General features: G+C 42.1%; 1 protein-coding gene across 1 annotated transcript in view; it reads left to right on the top strand.

The window, feature by feature from the left end:
- The first annotated feature begins 8,920 nt into the window (after positions 1–8,920).
- BPIFC (BPI fold containing family C) overlaps positions 8,921–26,403 on the top strand; it is a 36,022-nt gene continuing 18,539 nt past the window's right edge. Inside the window, exons 1-8 of the mRNA XM_011354430.2 lie at positions 8,921–8,984; positions 9,392–9,483; positions 15,685–15,808; positions 17,559–17,679; positions 21,380–21,508; positions 22,694–22,849; positions 22,970–23,033; positions 25,092–25,217. Coding sequence (XP_011352732.1) covers positions 15,685–15,808; positions 17,559–17,679; positions 21,380–21,508; positions 22,694–22,849; positions 22,970–23,033; positions 25,092–25,217 — 720 coding nt within the window. The 5' untranslated portion in view covers positions 8,921–8,984; positions 9,392–9,483. The remainder of the gene's footprint in view (positions 8,985–9,391; positions 9,484–15,684; positions 15,809–17,558; positions 17,680–21,379; positions 21,509–22,693; positions 22,850–22,969; positions 23,034–25,091; positions 25,218–26,403) is intronic.

Genomic DNA, 26,403 nt, shown 5'->3' with positions numbered 1-26,403 from the left:
CCTTCTCTCAACCACCTCCCTCCTTGAGAATTTTTTTTTTCTTTTTGCAGGATGTCACCTTAATGTCTGCAAGCAACAGGCATGTAACTTTCAAAGAGTTCAGAAATTTAAATTTCTTTTTTTAACAGACCATTTCGTAAACTACTACAAAGGGATGATGTCAGTCTTTTGTGAGACTCCATTCACAAAAACCCTATAGGCTTTTTTAAAAAAAATAAATGTTTTATTTTAGAACAGTTTTAGATTTATAGAATTAATGTGAAGACATATACCGCATACCAACTTTTCCCTATTATTAACAGATTAATATGGTACATTCGTTACAATTAAGGAACAAATATTGATACATTTTTATCAACTGAAGTCCACATGTCATTCAAATTTCCTCAGCGTTTGCCTAATGTCCTTTTTCTGCTCCAGGATCCCATCCAGATCCACATTACATTGAGTTGTCATGTCTCCTTAGGCTCCTCACGGTTGTGACAGTTTCTTAGACTTTTCTTGTATTTTAGGACCTTGACAATTTTAAGGATTAGTGGTCGGGTATTTTGTAGAACGTCCCTCAGTTGGGACGTGTCTGATGTTTTCTCATGATCTGGGTGAAGTAATGTGCTCCTGGGAGGGGGACCCGTTATGGTAGAGCACCACACTCATCACATCCCGTCAACAGCACATACTGTCGATACGACTTCTCACTGTTGGTGTTAGCCCTGACCACTTGGCTGCTCCACTGTAAAGTTACTCCTTTTTTCGCTTTTTCATACTGTACCTGTTAGGAAAAAGTCACAAAGCACAGCCCACACTTAAAAAGAGGGAGTTATGCTCTACTTCCTCAGGGGTGGGGCATCTACATAAATTATTTGACTTTATTCTGCATAAGAGATTTGTCTAGTCTCTATTCAATCATTTGTTTACATCAGTTTGGACTTATATATATTTTATACTTTGGCTAACAATTGAATACTACTTTATTCTATTGCTCAAACTGTTCCAGCTTTGGCCAGTATGAGAGCTTTCAGTAGGCTACTGTAGTATCCATTTGACATCATCGTGGAGTTTTGTTCATTAGTTTTCTTTTGTTCTGTTTTTGAGTACTTTCTTACTTTCTGGCACTATAAGGTGCTCCAGGGTTATGTTGTATATATCCTGCCCCAACCCTAAAATCATCCATTTTTCCAAGGAATCCTAGTTCCTTTAATTGGAAAATGGTATTAGAAACCAAGATCTGAATGCTAAGTGTGCTCATGGCTATCGGGGTGTTGTTGCTTCTAGGCCTTCTCAGCTGACAGAGCAAGGAGATCTATATGATATATACTATTTCTGTACATAACCATGTATATATTAAGCTAAGCATGAGTTCATTCTGATGTTTTTTACTCTAATCCACTATCGCACAGATCATTCTGGCCTACCGCCTTGCTAATCTGTAACCTCCCAATCCAACCATGACAAACCTGGCTCCCAGCCATTCACCATCCGTTTGCTTAATTGTTCAGTTCCAGTGAATATATGTGTTGTGGTTTCAGAATTGTTAACCCATATCCCCCGTGGGAAACATCATTATCAAATAGAGTGCAGTGCTTAAACAACGGTTCCTACTGCCTTCAGTCTCACAGACTTTACTCACTCCCAGTGCTGCACAGGTCGGCACCTGATTTTGCCATCCCCATCAGCAAAGTCATTTCATGTTTTTAATACATTTGGACCCCTCGGTCTCCCAAGTGATTTTTTAAATTTACATACGTGAAGGTTTACTCTTTGAGCTGTAAAGTTCTCTGGGTTTTGACAAATGCTTAATGTCTTGTTTCACTGTTATAGTATCATACAGAATTATTTCACCAATCTAAAGAATCCCATGTGCTTCAACCTCCTTCACTACCACCCCTTAACCCTGACTGATCTAGTTACCATCTCTCTAGTTTCGCCTTTTCCAGAATGTGATATAATTGGAATTGTAGAGTGTGTAGCATTTTCCGGTTCATAACTGACTTCCTTCACTTAGCAGTATGCATTTAAGGTTAATTCAGTTCTTTTTGTGGCTCTTTCATAGCTCATTTCTTGTTAATGCTGAATAACACTCCACTGTATGGATGTGTCGATCCACAGTTTATCCATTCACCTATTGAAAGACATCTTGGTTGCTTCCAGTTTTCGGCAATTATGAATAAAGCGCTATAAACATTTGTGTTTGTTTAGGTTTTTATGTGGACCTAAATTTTCATTCAGTTGGATAAACACCTACGAGCACTACTACTGGATCGTGTGGTAATGTTAAGTAGCTAGTCGGACAGACATGAGCGACAGGAGAACAAAGGAATAGCAGCCCAGGCTAGAGACCTCCCAGAGAACACCCTAGTTAGAGAATCCCTCCTGCATCCCCAGAGACAAAGGACTAGAAGGCCATAGAGCTGGTTTAAGCCGGCCACAGACCCATGCACAGAAGGTACTACCCTAACCTGCCCACAACTTCAGCCTCATTATACCGTCATTATAATACCATGTTTATGCCTGGAAGTTCATGAATCTAATTATAACAGACTGAATTCTGAGTAAGTGCATGCGCACTGGGCAAAGAGTTATCTAGAAGCCAAGTGTCAATCAAAATGACCTCACGTGCCAATCACCTAGGAATGCCTTTATAACCACCCATCACCGCCCAAATATAATTCAGACCTTTCCACTTCTGGGTAGTTACAGCTCTCTTCACTGAAACCCCGTTCCTCTCTTAGAGCATGCTCTGTCTTTCTAAAATATTCTTTCAATAAATCTGTTCTAAACCTCACTGACATGTGATTCTCACTGGTTCAGTGAGGCAGAACAGAGCAAAAGTGCTAATTACTCTTCTGTATATCTATCCCTGCCCCCCCTCGCCCCCGCTGCTGGGGAGACACCGAAGTTCAAATCACCCCCAAACTGTAACTAAGATTAGGTTTAATTTTGTAAGAAACTGCCAAACTGTTTTCCAAAGTGGCTGTACCATTTTACATTCCCATCAGCAACGAATGAGAGTTTCCTGTTGCTCTGCATCCTCACCATCAGTTTGTGTCGTCAGATCTTTTTTAAATTAAATTTTAGCCATTCTAATAAGTGTGTAGTTGTAGCTCATTGTTTTAATCTGCAATATCCTAATGACAGATAATGCTGAACTTCTTTTCATATGTTTATTTGCCATCTACATATTCTTCAATTAGGTATCTGTTCAGATCTCATGCCCATTTTTTAATTGAGTTATCTGTTTTCTTAGGTTGAGTTTCCTTTATTTTTCTGGATAAAAGCCATTTTCTGTACATGACAAAACCCTTCATATTCCAGCTATAAACCACTTTCTTCGATGACTTCTACAGATCGCTTACACTGCATCGCTCCAAAATACCTTCTCCCAAGTCGGTTTGCATGCCTCTGTGTTTTTGCACACACCAGCCCTTCTACCTGGAGTACCTTTCCTTCCCTTCTTCCAAACAGAGTGTGTGTCTCCTTCCTTTTGCTCCAAGAGCACTGGGAACATACTTTTCAATGTTATCCATCATATCACAGTGCAGTTATTTGTACATCAGGCTTTCTCCAATCCTAGATTATGAGGTTCTCAGGGGGAAAGGGCAGGTCTTACCTATCCACAACACTCAACCCCCACGTCCAGTGTGAGGACTGGTTAAGCAAGATTTCAAATGATAGATTTATACCTGTCCCTGACTTCTGTTTGAAAAAGTAAGATCCTCATTCTATGTCTGCCAGGGAGAGTCAGGTTGGCCATAGTGTGGGGTGTTCCCTTACAAATCCAATTCATTTTCTTGAATCTTGAGCTTTTATCTACATAACAACAATTCACACACTTTAGTCTCAGAAAAACCTAGAGAGCTTTTTAAAACACAGATTGCCAACTCCCACCTCCAGAGTTTCAATTTAGCAGGTCTGGAAAGGGGACTTGAGAATTTGCATTTCTAGTGATTTCCCAGTGATGGGAACCACTGGTCTTTAACAGGTGGTCTTGCTATAGTTGTTTTAGGCTTTTTTAACACTTATGAAAAGACTGAAGTAGCTGTGCTTGGTAAGAAACTGAAATGGGCCTCCAAAAATGTTGTGAGTTGAAATTAGAACCATGCAAGTTAGAAAAAGACTCTCCAGAAGTTGTTGAACTGATTAAAATCCCATCCGTGAAGATGTCTGGAACCTCTTGGAAGAAATAAATAAAAATATTCTTGGAAAGCAAACTAGAAGGAAGCATATAGGAGACAGGAATGAAGTTGGGGCGGGGAGGGGGACCATTAGGATTTTCACAGTTTGATCTGTAAATAAGTATTGTTTGAATCTTCTACCAAGAGAATGTATTCACATGTTTATTGGGTAATTAAGAAAAATATTATTAAGACTATTAGAATCTCATCTTCAAAGGGAGTGTCATGTTATACTGCAAGGGCTAGATACAATACTTTAATATATTTCGTTTCCTTACTTCTCAACTGAGGTCTGTCAAGGGACATTTGCCATAGTCTAGAGACATTTTTGTCACACCTCAGGTAGGAAAGAATGGTGCCACTAAATTCAAGGTAAAGGCCAGGGATGCTGCTACACATCCTACAATGCACAGGACAGCCCTACGTCAAAGACTTATGTGGCCCATAATGTCAGTAGCACAAAGGTAGAGAAATTCCTGTCTGTTTGAATTGGACTCACATCAGTGGTTCTTAGACATTTCAGAGTTGTATCACATCATCTTATTTGCTTGGTTCCACAATATCCTTCATGTCTCATAAAAGTTATATGTATATGCATTAAAAATTTAGCATGAATTTAAGTCTGCTTTGAACTGCAAATAATAAAATGGAAGTCCTTTTTAGATAACTGATAATAAATGCAGGTTAATGGGAAGTGGGTGTGTTATTTTTCAAAACCAGGAAGGAGTCATTGCTTTAAATCATTCCAGAGTGTGGCTGGTGGGTGGGAGGAGCCATGATCTGAGTCAGTAGTCAGTGTCCACCCAGAAACATCATCACACAGACTTCAGGAACATGTGGCCTGGGACAGAACTGCGGAGAGACGGGGAGATGCCGCCAGGTAGTTGGATGATTCTGCCAGACGTCTCCCCAGACCTTCTGGAGTGAACTATAGGGTCACTTACCTCTCTCGAGATCCACACAAACTCCAAGCAGCTTCCTATCTATGGTTAGGAACGAACTAGCAATTACTCACACAGATTCAATTAGCAGCTGGAAGAACCAGATGTGCTGCCTGGCGACAGCACCCTTCTCTCTCCTGACCTTCCACAATCCTGTGGGCTGTTGGTTGCCCTTTAGTGACCTTCCTAAAGAGGAGGCTTAGCATAGTGGTTAAGAGCATGGACTCCCAGAAGCAGAAAACCTGGGTCCTGAATCCTGGCTCTAAACCTTACTAGCTGTTATTCCTAAACTTAGGCAAATTACTTAACTTCTTAATTTCCTCATCTATAAAATGGAGATAATATTAGTACCTCATGCAATCTTGGTGGAGATTTAATGAGTTCATATATGGATGTTGCCCAGAGCATAACAAACAATAAATGTTACCTCTCATTTTTCTCTACTCTTATATCCCTCTTCAGGGGTTCCCCTTAACCAGATTTGCCAATACAAATTGTTGTGTGTGGGGTGAAGTGAGGAATGGAAGCTCAAAGTGTCTTTTGGCCTTAAAACTGCCCTATCTGGCTCATTGAAGTTGTCTTTCAAGCTCAAAAAATGTCTGATATTCAGATAACTTCCTTCTATATGGGAATAGCCCAAACATTCTGGAAACCAAGAGCTAGGATGCTCAGTTCCTTAATGCTATATATACCTTGACATCTTTCTGTAATGAACAATTTTTCTACCTAGTTAATTATGATTTTTCTTTTGGAGTTTAAATTAAAAGTGTCCTTTGATCTGCGGAGGCTAATGCTCTGTCGGCCATTAGCAAGTGAAATAATTAATCTTGCATTTTAGATTACTATCGTGGGTAGGCTAGATAAGCAGGAGTTCCCAGCAAATTTTCAGTTAAATCTGAAAACCTAAAATAAATAACAAAACCGGATAGAGTGCTGCTGTCTTTTTGTTGTTGTTTTTAATGATGAATTTGGCAAATTTGCCCTAAAATAATTCCTGGAAGGCTAAAGAGCTGATTTCTAAAGCCCCTTCCAAATTAAATAAAACAGACTAACTGCACTCTCTTCTTCAATCTTAGTTTCCTAAACTCCAGTTATTTGAGTCCATTTTTCTAAAATTATCCCACATCCCACATAAGTTGTACTGTTATTGCTTTTTCCCCACTAATCAACCACTTCTTAAACTATATAAATTTGTTTAAAAGGGGAAGCTATATAAATGCAAAACTTTTATTAATTTCCAAATAGAGGGTAAATGTAAGAAAATAAATACCATGAAAACTAAACTTTGTGTATTTCTTTTTAAAAAGTTGTTTAAAATATCTTAAATTATGAATTTAAAATAAAAATAGAGGACACGCAAGTAAAAATGCATCTAACTTATTGACACTATATGAAAAACTTACTATGTACTAGCTCGTTTAGTTTAATTCTCATAATGACTCTTCAAAGTAAGTGTGATCTCCGCTTTCACAGAAGATGTGATGATGGCCCTGAGCCCCAGAGGAGTGAGTAAATTGCCCAAGGTCCCAGAGTTGGGGTGGGCAGAGCAGGTCCACATGAAGCCAGAGCCCTCAAGGACTGCAAGATGAATCCCATGTCTTACATTCTGTCTTTACGTCATTCATCCAGGCCACTCTTCCTGACAACTCTCCCCAAATCCTGTGCCAAAAGTCCCAGGATATACAAGCATCATTCAGATTTTCACCAAGATATAGTTAGACTTTCAGGTCTTTTGTGACAACAAGAAAAATTAGTATTTGTGTTAGGAAAGATACTGTTATTTTACAGTTTTTGGCTTCCTTCTAAGTTTAGCAGATCCTATGCAGCTGGTTAATGGATATGAGGTAGAGATAGGAGGCCAAAAAGATCTAAATCTTTTTGACGGAGAAAAGGAATGGGGGTGGGAGTAAAGTGGGGGAGCAGAGGAGGAAGAGAGGGCCAAGAAGCTGCTCTGGGGAGGAGAGATAAGAGGAAACCTAGGACTATAGAGAGAGAAAGAGAGAGAGAGGAAACCGCTTCCGCCCAGGAAGTCTGAGGAAGAGGACAGGTACTTTACGATTTTTTCCCATGTAATATGTGATGTCATTTATCTCCTTCATGTCTGGGTCTGAATTTTTTTCTAATATGCTAAAAATAATCACAATACTATTTCAAGTGTTCATCTGTGTAGCACCCTCCTGGGTGGCACATGCATCGTGAGAAACTGCCTCAGGTGATCTCATCCAGTTCTGTGACTTTAATTCCACGTCTAGGACGATGACTTGGAAATTCAAATTTCCAGCCAACCTCCTCCCAGAACTCCAACTTCCCACCCGACATAGCCATTTAGATGTCTAGTACCATTATTTCTGCCCTTACTACATCCCAGACCCACCGACCCAACTTTGCTGTTCCCTCTGCCTTTCCTTTCAGTGCTTTGTCTGCCTGGCTTTTAATGCTCAGAGCTTGATGCAAATATAGCCTCCTCAGAGAAACCTCCCTGGATCATCCTAACACAGTAAGCACACCTACCCCAGTTACATCGCTCTACCAGTTATAAGACCACCCTACCAACCACTTCCCCTTATTTCCTTCATAGCACATGTTACAATCTATACCTTTAATTTATTTTTTTGTTTTCTTGTTTATTTTATATCTCCGTCTGCTAGAACATAAACTCCATGTGGACAGAAGTTCTGTCTCTTTTGTCAAAGAGGACCTTGCACATGGTAGGTACCCAATAAATATTTGTTGATTTAATGGATGGATTAATCTGTGCTGACTGACAATAAATGATTCTATGAGAAGAGTGTCTGCAGGCTCATATCACCATTGATATGGCCACATATTAATGAATAAAATTTTTCAGCACTTTACAGTTTTATGAGCACATTCTCACATATTATTACTATAGTCTGAATGTTCATGTCCCCCAAAATTTATATGTTGAAATTTGACCCCGCAAAGCCAATGGTATTAGTAGGTGGGCCCTTATGTCATGAGGATGGAACTGGCATAATGAAATTAGTGCCTTATAAAAGAGTCTCCAGAGGGCTTCCTCTCTCCTTCGACCACATAAGGACACAACAGAAGTCAATAGCTATGAACGTGGAAGAAACAAAATGTGACCATGCTGGCACCTTGATCTTGGACTTCCCAGCCTCCAGAACGGTGAGCAATAAATTTCTCATATTTATAAGCTATGTGGTCTTAGCATGTAAGCTTAGTTTAGTTTAGCTTAGACTGGTCTATAGTATTTTGTTACAGCAGCCACAATGAACTAAAAGTTACCAACATTTTTTTTCACCAGAACCTATCAAGGTAGATACTATTTTTATCCTCATTCTACCCCTAAGAAAATTCAGGTTAAATAGATAAATAAAACTGGAGGTACACTAGATAAGGAAACTGATAAGCTGTCAGAAGGGCAGACAATGCCAGGTGAACATTCTGTTTTTTTTACTAGGCTGACCAATCTTCCTAGTTTTCCTAGGACTGTCTTGGTTTTCATACCGAAAATCCTGCATCCTGGGAAAACCAGGGCAATTGGTCACCCTATCTGACCCAGAAAATTGTAAATAAGACATTAGATACTTCATGCAATCAGATCCCTGACCATCTAAAATGCAGTGACTAAAACATGAGGGATGGGAGTGGGGATAGGGTTTAGAATCTAAAGATATCAAGCTGCATAACACATAGTCCATGAACTCAACCAATTTACTTCAAAAGAATGCTGGGACAGGAAGTCACTACCAACGTTCTGAAAAGGAGCAGACGCTTACAGATGCCATCTGTGGCCTTACCCTGGAAGGTGAAGATGGTAACTGGGTCAGCCTGGTTATCAAGCCTCATGCTTTCAGACTGAATCTGCTGCACTAAAGTCCAAAAGGTATTCTGAGCAGCCAGTAGTGGAGCTATCCATTGCAGGCACCCTGCCCTGGAGAAACTGGTTTATCCCAGAAAGGAAAATTCTTCCTCTTCCAATTCAATACAATTTGACATCTTTTTCAATACATTGGCGGTCTTGACTTAATCATTCTGGTAAAGTAGCCATAGCAATTTCATGCATGCGTGTGTGTGTGTGTGTGTGTGTGTGTGTGTGTGTGTGTGTGTGTGTTGCAGGGAGATAATTATTGCATAGGTGGCATTGTCTGCTCATCTAGGTAGAGACTATAGTGTTCATTCATACCATTGGGTAATTGAAGTGAAGCAATGATGTATCATATTTTGAAAGAGGCATTAAAAAAAAGTCCACCACTAGATGAATCAGACTTAATTACCTTGTCTTTGTGGCAGCTGAGTTCAGGGCTCAAGTGGAGAACACATCGACTTCAAAGGCAGAGGGAATCGAAGGTGCTCCCCAGCTTTGGACGCTTCCTCTGCTTGAGGTAAGAAGCATGAACAAACTTTCAGGTCCCTGCCAGCGCACGCTCACCCGACGAGGATTGCCCTCTCTCTGGAGATGTCCCAGATCTGGTAGGACACCCTGCACAGGCAGCTGTCACATGTCCTGAGTTATTATTGTCTGCCTCTGTTTTTCTATTTTGTTTATTTGTTGTTTATGTCACTCATGCCCACCCAGAAGACTTAAACAGCTCAAAGGAAGAAAAGAGAGTTGGTTGGGACTATGTGTTCAGTTTTGCCAAGTTCAATACTGTGAAGAGGGTTGCTCAAGAGTCTGGTCTCATTTTTGCTCCCATTTCAATGGGGGACCCAGCACAGTGGCAGAAAATTCTAACTTGACTCTTAACCAGTATGGTTAAGATCAAAGAGCTGCTGTTACCTCTATTCGTTGGGGCCAGATTTTGAACCTCATCAGTGGCCAGGACCCTACCACAGAGCAAATAACCCTCTCACTTGCCTGAATTGTTTAACTTATGTTAAGTGTGGAGTTTGGGGAGGAAAGACTTAGTGTAAGTTTTCAAGGCCCTTGTCATTAGGGATGGTGATATAAAACCAGATGTGTAGGCTGACTCCCTTGAAATATTCTCCAGTTCTTCCCATATTCCATACCTGTGGATTTCTTATAGTCTAAGCTTTTGAACCAATCGAACTTAATTTTTCAACCTTTTCCTTTGTTTTAAAGTCTATATTCATTCATTCATAACTCCCTTAATCTAGTTTTTCCAGAGCCCGTCAAAGCTCTCCTCCATGAGTGATAATGGCAAATTGATGTCTCTCAGGAATTTTCTCAATTGTATTAGTTTTCTTATTTCTACTCATCAGAATGTCTCGGGTAAGGGCCATCTAATCTAGAAGTGTTCTTTCCATATATTGGTACGGAAATGTAGTGACTTCAGAGGCTTTGAATCTTGGGAAGAAGCAATTCTTCATTAGCAACCAAACAGGTAACTTGCTGGCAGAGTTTTTAAGTCATTTTGGATCACTTCTCTTACCAGGCAGCTCACCTTGCCCTTACTTGTCAGCTAAATTACTTAACCTTTTAGGAGTCTTCTCCTTGCTTGACAAGGTTCCTTTCCTCGCCTGCCTATAAATTATCATCCTAACCAAACAATGCAACCGAAAGTTACATATAATCCATCCATTTATAGCCTAGTAATTTCATTCACCTATAAAATTTTTAGAGGAAAAATATGTTTTTCTATATGTAATTTTGAGTTTCTGGCTCTCCATCAAAGTAGACTACTTTGGAAACTTTCTTTAACCAAGAAGAGAAAACAGGTTTTGGCTGCTGGGAAGGAATTCACAACTTCATTTATACCCAAGAAAATACAAAGGGATTTGCACTTTGGTGCTTGAAAATTTCCAGATGCTTAGTAATTTTTTTCCACATGGAAAACAACATCGAGCAACTCCTATTTAAAATTCCCAAATGAAAATGAAAATTCTAGCACTTATCAAGTCATTAAATGGGAAAAAAAAATTGTAAACACTAGAATTAGGAGCCAGAAGTACGAGGTTTGATTTCCAGATGCCAACTTACTACTATGGAATCTCAAACAGGTCATTCAGAGTCTCTGAGCCTCTGTGTCCACATGTCCAAAATGGAGGTAACGTCTACCTCAGAGAATCGTCGTGCACTTTGTATTATTTTAGTTGTGATTCCAAGAGCAAGTAATATCTCTGCTTTGGTTTATAGTGCTTTGTCACTGTAGAAATGAAGACCTATTTGTATGCTAGTTTGATTTTCTCATTTTTTAACCTTGTTCTAGAACCTTTCTTAGTTAACCAGGATCTTGTAAGCTAGTCTGTTGGTCAGTTAGCAAATATTTATTGAGGTCCTACTATGTGCCGGGCAGAGATCATTTCTACCTTAATTTGCATACACACACTCTAATAGGTATAAATTTTTTGCTCTACCCTTCTTTCCTGTTGCTTTCCACTGCTGTGAAAATGTTTTCCTCTTTTGAAAAATCCTGCCTTGGCATGACACATCCATTTACAATTATTTGCCTTCAGATAGCAGCATGACTACACATTAGTATGGCCTCATCATTTGTTAAAATGTGGTAATACCTTTTTACCAGTTGGTGAATAGCCACTAACCTGTTGCCCTCTCTCCCAGAGTCTCTGCTATCCCCCTGTATAGGACCCCTTGACCACCCCCCAGGTCAATTAAGGAAGGCCTGGCACAGATCGCAACCGGACCTAGTTCCTGCATCCATTCTGAGTATACAGTATTGTTAATATCACCCTGCCTCGCAGAATGCGGAAGAGTTCACACTGGCTTATCCCACTCCTTAAATTTCCTCCAACCCTCAGATCACCCATTGCTTGGCCGGAGACCCTCCTCTCCTAGCCAAGTCCCTTTGCCTTGGCTCTCACTCCCATTCCTCTGTGCTTCTCCTAGTGTCCTCTGCACCCTGACCATCCTCAAGTCACCCCTCCATAGCCCCACCCCCATCACCGCTGCCCAGGTTCTTTCTAGATATTGCCCTGTGTAACTCAAACCAACTCCATAGGACTCGAACATCACACTGAATGCATAGGGCCATAGAAGTGTTGAAATATGAAAATACCTAAATATTCATAGTGAATAGTCACTACCCTGAGCCCTCGCCCCACTCCCGGTACTCCAGCCACACTGGCCACTCCTCCTAGACTTCTGTCCTCCCCACGATCCAGTACGTAACCTCCCTGACCTTGCTCCAGGACTATGGCCAACATCTGTTCTGAGAGGCATGTGTGCTCTCCTAGTGTTTAGATGCTTTTTTAATCACCTCTGCAAATAACCAAAGTGAGGTAAGAGCTATTCCTATATTTGTTATTCATTGATTCATTCTACCAACACTTATCAATGACTCACTGTGTCCAAGACACTGAACCAAACTCTAGGACCGCCAAATTCAATGAGGTCTGTGCCCTCCTAGTGCTTAAATTCTGGGAGGAGGGACAGACAATAAGCAAGAAAATAAACGTATACACATGAATAAATATATATTTTGACTGAGGGTTCAGAAAGAAATGAGATTAGCTTACAGATGTCAGAAATGGCTTCAGAAAGAAGACGGTGTTTAAATGGACCTTAAAGATGCAGTATTTCTGCAGGTCTAGGTGAAGGGGAATGGCGTAAGCACAGGCAGTGGGCAGGAAACATGGCATGTGTCTAGGAGCCAGGAGTCTGGTTTGTCTGGGCAGTGGGGTATGCAGAGAGGGATCCTGGGAGATCAGAGGAGAAATGTAAGCAGGATGACTGAGCCAGCCTCTACTCACACCTGAAGGTGGACTTATGCAGTACAGAGTAGACAGGTCGAGACCCTCGTTCTCAACCTCACGGCCCTCCAGCAAAACATCCACATGAGCATTCACTAATCTGAGCTTAGGTCCACGGTATGAGCTGGGAAGTTTGTGTACTAGACAAAATGCCAGCCCAGGGGTGAATGGGGCAGCCCTTGCTTTTCCCACCGAGCTGGATCCACTGGTGTGAGCTTCTCCTAAAACACTTTCCGCTGGCTTTAACTTCATACCGGGGCCACCTTTACCCATTTCACACAAAAGCCCAAGGGAGAACACAATAGCCCTGCTCGAACACTTCTTTTCCTGGTCAGGCTGCTCTATTCCTTTTATATAAATCCTCTGGGACACCCCTTTGTCTGCGTCACCCCATTCCCACCTCTATGGCCTTACCCGTAAGCCCACGCAACTCCCTTTATTAAATTTGTTGCTTCTTTTAACCAAGCACCCCACAACCTCCCTTACAATGACTTTTTTTCTTCCATCCAGATTGCTCTTGAACACTAGCCCCTATTTGAAGCCTTCCCTCCCCCATCCCTCCTTCTGCTCCCACCATTTCCTCTTCCTTGACCACCTCCACAAATGCTTCTCTGATTTGTTTCACATTTGTGTGTTAACTCAGTGGGTATCTATCACCTATGGGTCTTTGGCATGTACGAATGCAGCAATGACAGCTTACCTAGACTGTAAACTCCCAGAACTATAAATAAGATCTGTGAATGTATTATTCACTGAGCTGTCATTAAAAGAAACTCGTGTCACTGTTGCCGTTGGTACCCGTGCTTCATTCATCAAGAAAATGGGGTGGCATTAATTCATCGAGTCCATTAATTCAACAAGTATATATTTAACACTTAATATATGCTGAATGCTAGCAATATAACAGTGAAGAAGATGTGGCCCCTCTCCTTGGAAAAGGTTTTGTTTCATTTAATTAAGATTTTTTGTGTATCTACTGTGTGCCAGGCATTGTACTAGACTTTAGAAATATAAAAGTAAGACACAGTGCCCGTGATGAAGAAACAGATAAGGAAAGACAATCACAATCCAGGAATGTAAACATTTAGATCAAGGACTGCCCTGAGTGCTGTGGGAACTCAAAAGGCAAACCTGGCCTACTTCATAGTCTCAAAGAAGAGATGTTCATTCATTCATTCATTCATTCATTCAATCAATCAATCAGTATTTACCCATTGCCTACTCTGTGCCAGTTGCTATTCAAGGTGCTAAAGTAATGAAATCCTTCCCCGTGAAGCCTAAAAATCCCAGTAGGAGAGACAGACAATAAATAAGTAATGATAGCCTATTAGCATGATAACAAGTATCTTGGAGAAAAATAAAGCAAGGGAAGGCATAGGGAATATCAGGATAATGGGATAAGGGGTCCTTGTTTGGTATAGAATGGTTAGGAAAGGCTTCACTAAGGTGACATTTGAGATCACTGAAGAAAGTGAAAGTCCTAACCATGTGATTATCTGGAGGATGATTGTGTCAGGCAGAGGGAACAACAGGTGCAAAGACCCGGCGATACAGGCTGCTTAATCAAGTCAGCCAGTGAGGCTGGGAACAGGTGAGCTAGGCAGGTGTGTTAAGAAAGGAGATCAATGAGGAGGCAGAGGTCTGGGGCAGGGCAGGGCCTTGCAGCTGGTGGAAAGGCTTTGGCTTTTATGCCGAGTTATACGGGGAACCACTGGAAGGCTTTACAGGGTGGGGGATGGCAAGATCTGACTTTCGTTTTAAAAGTCTTACACTGGCTTGGTGTGGGGAATAGTTAGAAAGAGGCCAGGGAAGCAGAGAGACGAGTAGGGAGGTGATTGCAAACATCTGCATGAATGATACCGGTTCGGTGTGATGGTTGGAGGCATAGTGGTGGAAGTGGTGAGCCCGCCAGAAAGTTCGACGCGTTTCAAATGCTCAGATGGATGCTTATGTGTTGTACAAAGTGCAGCGGACACACAGAGGAGAGAGATGAGCCCAGTGCAAAATGACATGAGGAGGGATGCTTTCAGTGAACATCGGAGCTGGAGGATGCAGTCACCAGACAGAATGTGGGTATGTGATCTAGAGGCAGAGGGAAGGAATGGGGGAAGAAGGAAGAAAGAGAGAGACAGAGAATGTGTACGTATATGCGTGTTTACATTGGAGGGTTAAACAAAAAAGCTCTCAATCGTGAGAGAGCTAGCAAATTGAGCTCAGTGCAGCTTCTCAGAACACTTCCACCTGTAAAGGACAGGAGGGCTAGGAGCTTGGAAGTTTGGAGCCAGTTGCGAAAGGCTTTGATTGCCATACTAAGAGCTTAAACCCCGTCCTGTGGGCAAAAGGGAGCCACGGAGCGTCTTTTTGCATGTGGGTGATTACCTTGCATCCACTGAGGCCACCTTTCTAAACTACTACTGACTTATTTGTGCTGAAACTATCAAGAATTTTTCACCCCCATCCCAGTATCCTTCCCAAGGCATATCCCAATCGTTACATTTACTGTAAGGGTCTTGTATTATATTGTGTTGCATCACACTGTATTGTGTTATAATCATCTGTGTGTATGTGAATCACCCACTAGTCTGTGGGAAGCAGAGGTCAGGGCCCACACATAGGTTATCTCTACATCCTCAGCACCTAGAACATGCTCTGGTGTGTTTAATAAGTAAGGAAGGAAGGAAGGAAGGAAGGAAGGAAGGAAGGAAGGAAGGAAGGAAAGATGGGTGGAAAGAAAGATGGGTGGAAAGATGGGTGGAAAGAAGGATGGATGGTTGGAAGGAAGGAAGGATAGATGAATGGAGTGAGTAAGTTCTAGAAGTCAGCAGTGAAAATGAGAAAGCCTAGAAATGCTGGATAGAATTGACCAATGAGAGAGTCAAGAATAATCTGGGACAATAAATGTTGGTTAATTGCAGATGCATACGAAGATGGTCCAAGTTCTCTGGGGATATTTCCTCCTGTGGAATTTCTACTTCTCATCTGCTCATACCATTTACCCTGGAATCAAAGCGAGGGCTACTCAACGGGCTCTGGACTATGGTGAGTTGGATACTTTTAGAAGTCAGGCTATAGCCTTTATAGATGGAGTCTGTGGGCCAAACCCAAAGCTCATACTGAGCTGTGTTATGACTCGTAGACAAGCTCTACTGAGTGGTGATCAAGTCCTTTATGCGGAAGCTGATAAGATGGCTGGGAAAAAGTATTGCCTAAAAACAGTCACCTTGATGGTAGGCATATCCAAACACAGCCACAGATTCATATTCTCTCTCTCTCTCTCTCTCTCTCTCTCTCTCTCTCTCTCTCTCTCTCTCTGTCTCTCTCTCCCCACCCCTGAACCCCACATGCATACACAATAAACATTTCAGAGCTCTAAGGGAGAATGCATTATAAGATAGAAGAATTTGAAGTAAAAATAATACCTTAGAGTTTCAGAAGCGGCTTGATTTCAAAAGGAACTTAAGAGTCCCCTAAAATTGTATGCAAAATTGAATGGGGATGATGATTGTGCATTTTCCTTCAGAGAGGTTTCCTACATTTCTTAGATGCACAAAAGAGTCTGAGATGCCGAAAGGTTAAGAACAACCCCTTTAGAGGTATTTATAAATACCTCTAAATATTGGACTGAGATTTTCTTTGGGCTATATTGGGGTGAGGGCAGATTATGTAGAAGAAAGGTGAAAAACCAAAGTATATGGACCCATTTTTCTCCTGTAAATTTTGGCCTAAGATTAGCTGAATATAGGTTGACATTCACTAATGTCTCATGTTACAGATAAAAAGAGGGACCAAGAGATTTTACAACTTGCAAGGTCACACAAGCTAGTATGTGACAATGTCAGAATTCCAACCTTAGCCCTCGGGTAGTGCCTTCGGTTCCAGCTCTACATCCTTTATGTTCTGTCTTTCTATTCCCATGTTGCAATTTTCCTCATGGTATTAAAGGATAAAATCTGTTCTTCTTTATCTCGAACAAGGGTAGAATAAATGGAAATGAGCTTAAGCTGCAAAGTGAGGGGTAAAGGCAAAGGCTCCTCCTTGAGGAGGTTAAAATGAAAAGATCACTCTTCGTTACTATGTAAGTAACTTTTCTCAGGCCCTTTCATGTGGCAAGGGGCTCTTCTTCTCCCTGAACTCAGAGACTAATGTGTTCTGTGCTTCTACCAGATCAAGACAGGTCTATTCCTTAATAAACAGCAGTGGTTTCTAACATTTTCGGAGTCGTAGGATCCTTTGAGAATCTGATGAAAATATAGAGCCTCTCCCTTGAAAAATGAGGTACATATGCACAGGTACAACCCACTCACAATCTTTTATTAGAATTTCAAAGGGTTCAAGAGTTCCCAAAGTTCCGTGGATCCCAGGCCAAAAATTCCTAGGCTTAAAGAATCTAAGGGTGGGGACAGGAAGGTGAATATGGAATTACTTTCTGGAACTGGCTATAATAAGACATGGATTCTACAGCCAAACTGCCCAAATTCTACTATTGAATTCCTCAGTTCTTTGCAAAGTGACTTAGGTGAGGATCCACCTGTTTGAGTCTCAGTTTCCTCATCTGTAAAATGTCAATAATGATAATATTTTGCACTTTTCCTATCACACTGTCCTATGTGATAATATGCTTTGTCCCTGGCCACATAATGAAAATCTCTAATGCTGTTAGCTCTGGGGTACTGAACAATTTCATTAGCCCCTCTAAGGACCAATGTTTTCATCTGTAAAGCAGGGACAAATATTACTCCATTACCATCTTTGTTATTATCAATAAACACTTTCTTTGGTTCCTTCACAGGCGTTCAAGCTGGAATAGAGATGATTGAGCAAATGGCCAAGGAAAGAAACATCCCAGATTTAAAAGGTTCTGAATCTCTTGAATTTCTGAAGATTGATTACGTGAACTACAATTTTTCAAAGTAAGTAAAAGGAAGGACATTGTTAGCCATGAAATTAATCTTTAAACTTTCAAGGTTGTGACTATGTCACTGTCTGTTCTGGAGTAACATCAGGACCTGCAGAGTAGAAGTTAACCAACCTTTGGTGAGAGGCTTATCAGATAAATAGCCAAAGAGGTCATGACGTCATGACGTTGACAATGAGTGTGGCATTTGAGCCAGAACACCTGAGTCCAGGTCGTATCTCTGCTGTACATCAGTTGTGTGCACCTGGCGAATCTGCTCAGAGTCTCAGTGCCCTTGTGCCCTTGCCTCTTTCCTAAAACGAGAATTCTAATTCCACACAGTTGTCCGCTGGGGCCACTCTGTCCCTTGAATTCTAGAGGAAATTCTTCTTCATTCCAGTGCTACCCTCACCCCTATAAACCTAGATGCAGAATTTGACCACAGTCTCAAAAATGAATCTCCTTTCATCAAGCCTTCTCTTATTTCACTAAAGTTTCGTCACGATTTCCGAGGTCACCGGGCACATGGGCTTCTGCCCTCTTGCTCTCTAGACCTTCCCTCCTCTGGAGTAGCAGAAGTTTCTTTCCCTGGTCTCACGCAAAGCAGTTCCACCCACTCCAGGGTACCAAAGAGTCTTCCTTTACGCTCTAAATGCTTTTCAAAGTAATTTTCCAACCAACAAACGTCTCTTCCTAAGAAGAATTCTGGTGGCAGCTATAATCTTTTCTACCATGTTACAGTCATCAAATCAAAATCAGTAAATAGTAAAAGTCAGGTGATGTAACAAATGCAAAGATACTTTATGAAGCTAAAACTGCTGTACTGATGTTAGCTGGTATCCATAATGATGCCATAAAGACATTATTGTCAAAACAATGGAATTGCCACATTGATTCAGATCCTTGTTTCACCCCGCCCGGAGTTTCTGAGACTGTATTAATTAGGAATAATGTTCAGTTGAACATAGCAGAAAATCACAGTGGCTTGTATGTAATAGAGATTCATTTTTATCTCACAAATAAGAAGCTCAACGGAAACAGTGGGGGATTCTATGGAAACCCCTTGATTCCAGCACCCAGTCTTCTATTTTTCTGTTCCACCATCCTTAGCTCTGGCATCTATTCTCAAGGTTGTCTCAAGGTCCAATATGGCCACTATAGCTCGGCCATCAAATTCATGTTTCAGGCCCCTGGAAGGAAGAAGAAGCAAGGGTAAAAGGGCTCTTATAAGCTGTGTTAGTCTCCTCTTCGGTGAGTTTTTTTTATGTTTCTTGAAGTGCTACTCAAATAATATTCTGCCTATAAAGTAATGGGCAGAACTTAGTCATAAGGCCACACTTATTAGCAAAGGATACTGGGAAATTCTTTTCCAACCAGACAACTTTGTCATCTCAAACAATTGCTGAGAAAGAAGGGAAATAGATGGTCAGACGGCAAGTGGCAACCTCTGCCAACAAGAGCCCCAGAGGAAGTGTAAGGAGAGGATATCTATGTCCATCCTGAGCTCAGTCCTAACGACTAGTGGAGAGTCAAGCTTTTATAATGAATTCTCTGTGATTTACAGTTTGTCCCAGTGCTCTATCGATCCAGTGAGAATTCCTTGCTACTCTATCCCTTTGGAGTAACAATTTCCCCATTGTCAAGGATAACATTCTAGAAAACCGAGAGTTTTTTTGCGGAGGTTGGGGGGCTAGTGATCTAGAGAAAGTTCTTGGCAGATGCTCTGTTCTGCACAAACAGTAGCTGCTAGCTACATGTGGCTGTTGAGCATTTGAAATATGACTTAATTTTAAATTAAATTTTAATTTGGAAACTGATATTTCAGCTATTGAAAAACTTTTAAGTATGCTTGGAACAATTTGAGTATGTAACTTTACTTTTTCAACTGAAAATTTTATCAAATCTGAATACTGGTCAAGTATTTCTGGTGAAAATTGAGTGATTGAATCATGTGGCAAGCACTTTACATGTATTAGTAATACATGCTAATTAGTAATACTTGCTAATAAATCACGAATGTAAATTACATACCATATTTTGAAGACTTATTTTGGAAAAAGGAAAATAGAATATCTCATTAATAATTTTTATATCGATTATACGTTGAAATGGTAATATTTTAGCTATATTGGATGAAGTTAAAAATAGTAAAATTACTCTCATCTATTTCTTTTCCTTTTTTTAATGTGATTATTAGAAAATTTTAGATTATATAAGTGGCTCACATCATATTTCTATAAGACAGTGCTACATTAGGAAATGATTTACAAGGATCTTTTTTAAATTATGCATGCATGCCCTTTGACCCAACAATTCCACTTCTCAGCATCCTCCCTCGAGAAACGTGTCCATAAACTGCATGTATGAAGATATTCACTGTGGCTGTGGCATTGTTTATAATACAGAAACACTAGAAACAATCTTTGTTGGGGAATACCAACAAAGGAATTATTATTTTTTTAAAAGTACATCCACAGCTTGAAATACTCTATGGCAGTTACAAAGAATGGGTTAGACCTATATGTATCATGAAAACATATCCAAGATATCCTCTTCCCTCAGTGGGACTTAGGATGTATGACAGAGAACAAATAGGAAAGGATGCAAGAGGAGATAGCAAATAATTATTTTTTATTAGCTGTCACATTTATGTTTTCCTAATCTTAGTTCGATGCCTTTCTCCTATACAACAATTATATGCAGATGATCCCATTCTGTTTTCCCAACCTACCCATGAGTAACACTTCCTCTGAGTGATAAACTGAAAAAGGTTAAGTGTCTTACCCAAGGCTGTACAGCTAGCACAGAACTTGGCTCCAAGTCGAGTGTCCTTTGCACAATAATGAAGTGGCACAGCCTAATGGTTCAGACCAGTCTGAAGACAGATCTGGTTCTACTACTTAAAAATGACTTCAGCCAAGTTTCTTGCCTTCTCATCTCTGAATTGCAGTGGGCAAAAACAACAACTGCCTCCTAGGATTATCAGGAGAGTTAAAATGAGCTATTATATGTCAAGTGCTTACACAGTGCCTGACAGCGAGTAATCACTCAGTCAATGTTCACGATAATAACTTGTCATAATGCATGTGGCCATATACCTACGTAGATTACATGTAACCCGCTGACTCCTAGTTACTTATTTGACACCTCAGAGAATTCTAGGGGAAGTTAACGCTCTAAATAAAATAAGTTTCTCAACTAAGGAAGATACTTTCCGTATAAAGGACATTTGGGGAGAGGAAGAAGACACCCTTTTTATTTGGGGAGAGGGGCACTACTGGCTTTTTGTTGACACATATGCCAAATATCCTGTAATGTGTGTTAACAGTCCTCTACAAAAAATAGTGTCCCATTCAAAATACTAATACTAATGTCTCCCCATTTAGAAACACTGAAACAGCTGAAGGAAATGATAATGATGGCAAATTTACTTCTTTTGTCTTTAAAGAAACTAAAGAGGTAGATTGATTATTTGCAAATTTGTTTCTAAACTTGCTCATTTCTGCCCCTCAATGACATACTAGGGACCTCCTGCCAAGGAAAGGCGGGGAATTAGAAGGCAGTGCCCAGAGGCAGCCCTGCAGACCTGAGGTGCCTTGCTCCGTAGGAATTCACAATTGCCAGGCTGGCCTTCTAAAACTTCATTTCCGGTTTTGCCTTATTTAGAGGTGTGTTAGAGAGGAGTTGCACTAATCCCCCTATTTCTTGTTTTACAGCATAAAAATCAATGCCTTTTCGTTTCCAAATACTTCATTAGCTTTTGTGCCTGGGGTAGGGATCAAGGCACTGACCAACCACGGCACAGCCAACATCAGCACACACTGGGACGTCAAGTCCCCACTTTTGTAAGTATTCCACTGAAGTCTGCGGCTGTTCGGGGGGTGGAGGGGGGGAGGGGAATGGCCTGCAAATCCAAAGTGTATAAATTCGCTGATGTTTTTGATGTTAGGCTCCTTTCCTTAATCATTAACGATCTTTCTCAAGAGCATTTTCCCAGGAAATATTTAAATCACAATGTCTCTGCCAGTGGCCGGGGGGCACTGAAAACTGATCAAAATGTCCTTTACGATTTCCTAAGAGCTTGAAGTCCCTGACTGTTGGAGAAATGGACATGTGCTCAACATTCGAGACCCCCCAGTGAGTCACTGTATGACCTTGGCCAGTCATTGAACACACTTCCCCATCTGTGGGGGCACCTGGTGGGAAACGAAGCCTTCCTGCCTCCCAAGGAAGTTGAAGGGATAATAGCTTGAACCCAATTCTTCTCTACCAAAAGGCCTTTGCACCCTCCTTTAGAAAGGAGGGGTCAAATTCAAGGCATGATTGCAAACCACCCACTATGTGCAAGTCACTGTCTTGGGTGTAATGTTTAGGTCGGCCTTGATTAGTGACCCAGAATAACACATTTATTAATCCACTTGGCCAGTCAACAATCATTTATTGAGTGCCTGCTCTTTACCATTTATCCCCATCTCAAGAACTCCAAGAACTCTTGTAGACTGGAGAGAAATGACATATTCTCCTATAAGTAGCAGAGATCCATGTATCCACTCATGTCTCCACTGACTTGTCAGCCATATATTGAGTGCTTATTTTGTATCAGGCCACAAGCTAAATCATGGGGACATGGACGTGCATAACACACACTCCATTCCCTCAAGGAGTTCATAGGCTACATCTACGTGTGTGGCCGACTTTACCCCCTATGTTCTCATTCCAAATATGCACTGTATATAAATGATGCTCAGTACATGCTCAGCCACTACAGGGGCCAGAGCACTCAGGATGAAGTAACTGCAAGGTCCCCAAAGCTGTCACCATTCACATATTCATTACTTCATTTGTTCAATAAATATTCATTCAGCACCTACCCTGCTCCTACCTGTTGTAGGCTCCTGGAGCCTTCCAGGAGTCCAGAGGTGACAAAGTTTCTGCCTTCCAGGAGCTCAGAGTCTGTGGCTAATCAGAGAACCAACCCCTTTCCACCCCTGCCAAGGCCTGGGTAACTCTGTATGTTTTTTTCTCAACAGCCAAGACACAGGAGGAGCTGATCTGTTTCTCTCCGGGGTCTACTTCACGGGTATCCTTATCCTGGCCCGAAATGACTTTGGTCACCCAATTCTGAAGCTCCAAGACTGCTACGCCCAAGTGAGCCATGCCCACGTCTCTTTTTCTGGAGAACTGAGGTGAGTGGGACCGTTGTACTGGGCCGTGGCTAGTCGGGGGCTATGTTCTCTGGCAGTGCCGTCATGAGGTTTATAACTGGCAGGTGTGGTGCCTGAGTGTGTCCTTTTTTTCCCCCCTAGTGTCCTGTATAACTCCTTTGCTGAGCCTATGGAGAAACCCATTTTAAAGAACTTAAATGAAATGGTAAGTCTCTAGAGGTTACACAGCTACAGTAAAACGCCATCAGCAGGAGTTCTCCCATGCTCTAATTAATTCTTAGCCAGGAAGCCTTTATCAAACACCTACTGTGAGCTAGGCATCACCCAAGGAGCTTTCGCACACATCATCCTACAGCTTTCCCTCCCTCAGTTCTTGCCACAGGGTAGACGGTCAACAAGAATTTATTTATTGTGTACCTACAGTGTGTCCAGCACTAGGTTAGGGTCTGTTGGATACATGAATAAGTAATAAATTTACCATCTTTTTAGGAAAATCAAACTCAGGCTTGTGAAACAATAACCGAATGAGTACTTGAATTTAGTATATATTTACATGATCGTTAGATTGAATTGAAGGGGTTCAGAGAAATGGAAAAATTAAATAAACAAAACCTAGAAGTATCCTGGGAGACATTTTTAGAGGATGCGGGACTTGAACTGAGCCTTGAAGTATAGGTAGGATTTAGATAGATACGAAATGGGACAGAAGAAAGGATATTTCTAGCCAATAGAAACAGCATAAATTAAGATGGTTTCCAAAGCTGCAAGTAGCTAGATTCCAGAAGTCAATGTTTCAGAAGGGAGAAAGATGGAATTGGCTATGTGCCCTTTTTCCAAACCTGACCATACCTTCCCTGAACCCTTTACCCATATTTTATGTAGAGACAAGGAGAGGGATAAAAGGAACTGGAAAAGAAGGGAGACTCCTTTCTGGAAAAGGGGCAAGGACGGTGTCTGGCCGCCTCCATCTCCCTCGTGCTCAGCTCAGTGCTTGGCAGGCAGTAGGAAATTAACATGCTAAAACACTAAGCAGCTTGACCAGTGAGGCGGCCTGGCTGGTCAAGGGATTCTGAGGCTTCCCGTTCTTTCTCCATCCTTACCTGACAGCTACTGAGTGCCGGTGATGTTCATATTAAAGAGTGACTGGGAAATAGTGCTGCCACCTTTAAGGACCTCACACTTGATCATCCCTTTATTCAAAAAGAGGCGTGGTTCTTCAGCCTCTGACAGGGAACCAACAGTTAAGTTTGCCCAGAGATTATATGTGACTTAGAAATCATAGGCGCTGTGCCTCTAGGATTCCCTCCACACCACTAGAAAATAAAAAGAATGTCCAGACCACAGCTGTCTAGCTGTGTCAGACAAGATTTCAGATCCCGATGGTGTAACTCCTGGCAACTCACTTTCCCGTCCGTAAAAAGGGTATAGTGGTGCCTACCTCCCAGGGCTGTAGTAAAGAAGAAATGGAGTTAAAACAAAAACAGCTAACATATACTGAATGCTTATGATGAGCTGGGCAATTTTACATGAATCACCTCAATGTCTACTCACCACAACCTCGTGAGGTAGATACAATTATCATCCCCATTTTGCAGATGAGAAAACCGAGGACAGAGAGTACAGGTAACTTGTCAACGGATGCAACCCAGGCAGCCAGGCTCCCGAGCTAGTAACCACCACACTGAGCGCTTAGCGCGTGCCTGGCGCACAGTAGGCCCGTTGACGCCGGTGCTCTCCCATCTTCCTAAAGATGTGCTCGAGTCTGGTTCAAGATAGATTTCCCAATTCCAAAAGGGGTTCTGACGTAAATAAATGTCTGATGTAATGGGCTCTCGAACCAGCCCAACGGGAAAGGAAAGGCCCCAGCTCTAACTACTCCTGGCGGCGTGTCGCTGCCGACAGAGGAGAGGAAAGGCACAGCCCTCCTGGCAGCAGGTTCTTCAGGTGTGACAGCCCTCGCATGTGCCGGGGCACATGTCCTGTCTCGCCACAGAAAGAAAAGGCAAAGGCTCATTTATGGGGCTCACTGGGTGTAGTCCCAGTTGCTCTGAAGTGTAGTCAGCATTCAATGACATGCCACCCATACGTACATAACTTGAGGCCCATAGGCATCAACTTATTTAAGAGAAAGTCATGATGACCAAAGGGAGAATGTCCCCTAACCAGTAGGCCTTCGTTTGCAGGGCCGAGGCCCGTAGGTAGAGGTTTCCACTGTAATATAATAACTGCTTTTTTTTTTTCTTCTAATTCCCCTTACGGCCAGCTCTGTCCCATTATCACAGGTGAAGTGGAAGCACTGAATGCCAACCTCAGCATGCTGGAGGGTGAGTCCAGGAACCGTCTCTTCGGGGAGGTTCTCTTCCCCCCTGCAAACTCTAGTGCTCCCCAGGTCTGCTTGCTTTTCAGGGCAGTACAGCTCCAGCCCTTCAGTCTGCTTTGTGCTCTGCACACTAGCCCCACAGGAAGGGGTGTGGGAGGACATGGCCTGTGTGTAGGCCCTGCTCCTTTCTGCTGCTAACCGACTTCTCTGCAGGAGAGGGTGGTTTCAGGAGACCAGAAGCAAGTCAGAGAATTAAACTCTCCTGAGCTCTAATCCCAGCTCTGGCACTAAATCCATCCTCCTGAGAATGATTAGTGCTCATCTGGACCAGGTTATCCTGGTTCTGACTCCATCAGTGGCTCCTCACGGCCTTCAAGATCAAGTCCAAAGGCCTTGGCCTGGACTATGAGACCCGCCCTCCGTGCTGGCCTCCATCTCACACCTTTCTCTGCTCCATGATCAAACTGCTTCTCCTGCCTTCACACCCCTTGCCATGGCTCATGTTGTTCTCTCTGCCTAGAACTTTCTCTCCCCTTCATCCATTTCTTCATTTAGTAGATATTTATCGAGTGCCTGTTTTTTTTGTCAGCCGTAAGAGATACAGTCCCTTCTGCTCCCTAACCTCAGCCATCCCCTGTCTTGTTCACTCTTCTTTATCTTTTAAGGCTCAGCTCAGGCATGATCTCTGGCAAGAAATCTTACCTGATGCCCGCACCCCGAAGTTCCGCCTCCCCTTTACTCACATGATACTTTGGAAGTATCTCTCCCTTTGCACTCCACCCATTCATTCACCGACAGTGTTCTGAGCACTGTGATAGGCCCAGGGCTGCTCTCGGTGCTGGAATGTGGCAGTAAGCCTAGGAGACAGACATTCCTGCTCTCACGGGACCAGTGGGAGGAGACAGCAAGATAATAAGTAAAAGCAATGATAAGTGATAAAAATAAGAATAAAACAGGAAAGGAACTGGGGCATGGTTTTCGTTTTAGATAGTGTGGCCAGGGGGGTTCCGTTTTAGAAAGTTTTTCGTTTTAGATGCTGAGCACAGGGTCAGAACCTGAATGAAGCAGGGAGTAAGCCACTCCTAGATCTGGGCGGAGTACATTCCAGGTCATTGAAACTGCAGACTCTCAGGCCCTGAAGCGGAACGTGCCACACGTGGGGGCGGAGCTGTGAGGAGGCCACATCGGGAGCAGAGGGAGCGAGGGTGGGAAGTAGCAGGAGCTGAGGTCAGAGAGAGGAAAGCAGATGGTCAGA

Source organism: Pteropus vampyrus, unplaced genomic scaffold, assembly GCF_000151845.1.
Source record: "Pteropus vampyrus isolate Shadow unplaced genomic scaffold, Pvam_2.0 Scaffold16, whole genome shotgun sequence".
Lineage (NCBI taxonomy): Eukaryota > Metazoa > Chordata > Mammalia > Chiroptera > Pteropodidae > Pteropus > Pteropus vampyrus.
Note: the sequence above shows the minus strand (reverse complement) of the source record. Positions and strands in the feature narration are given on the sequence as shown.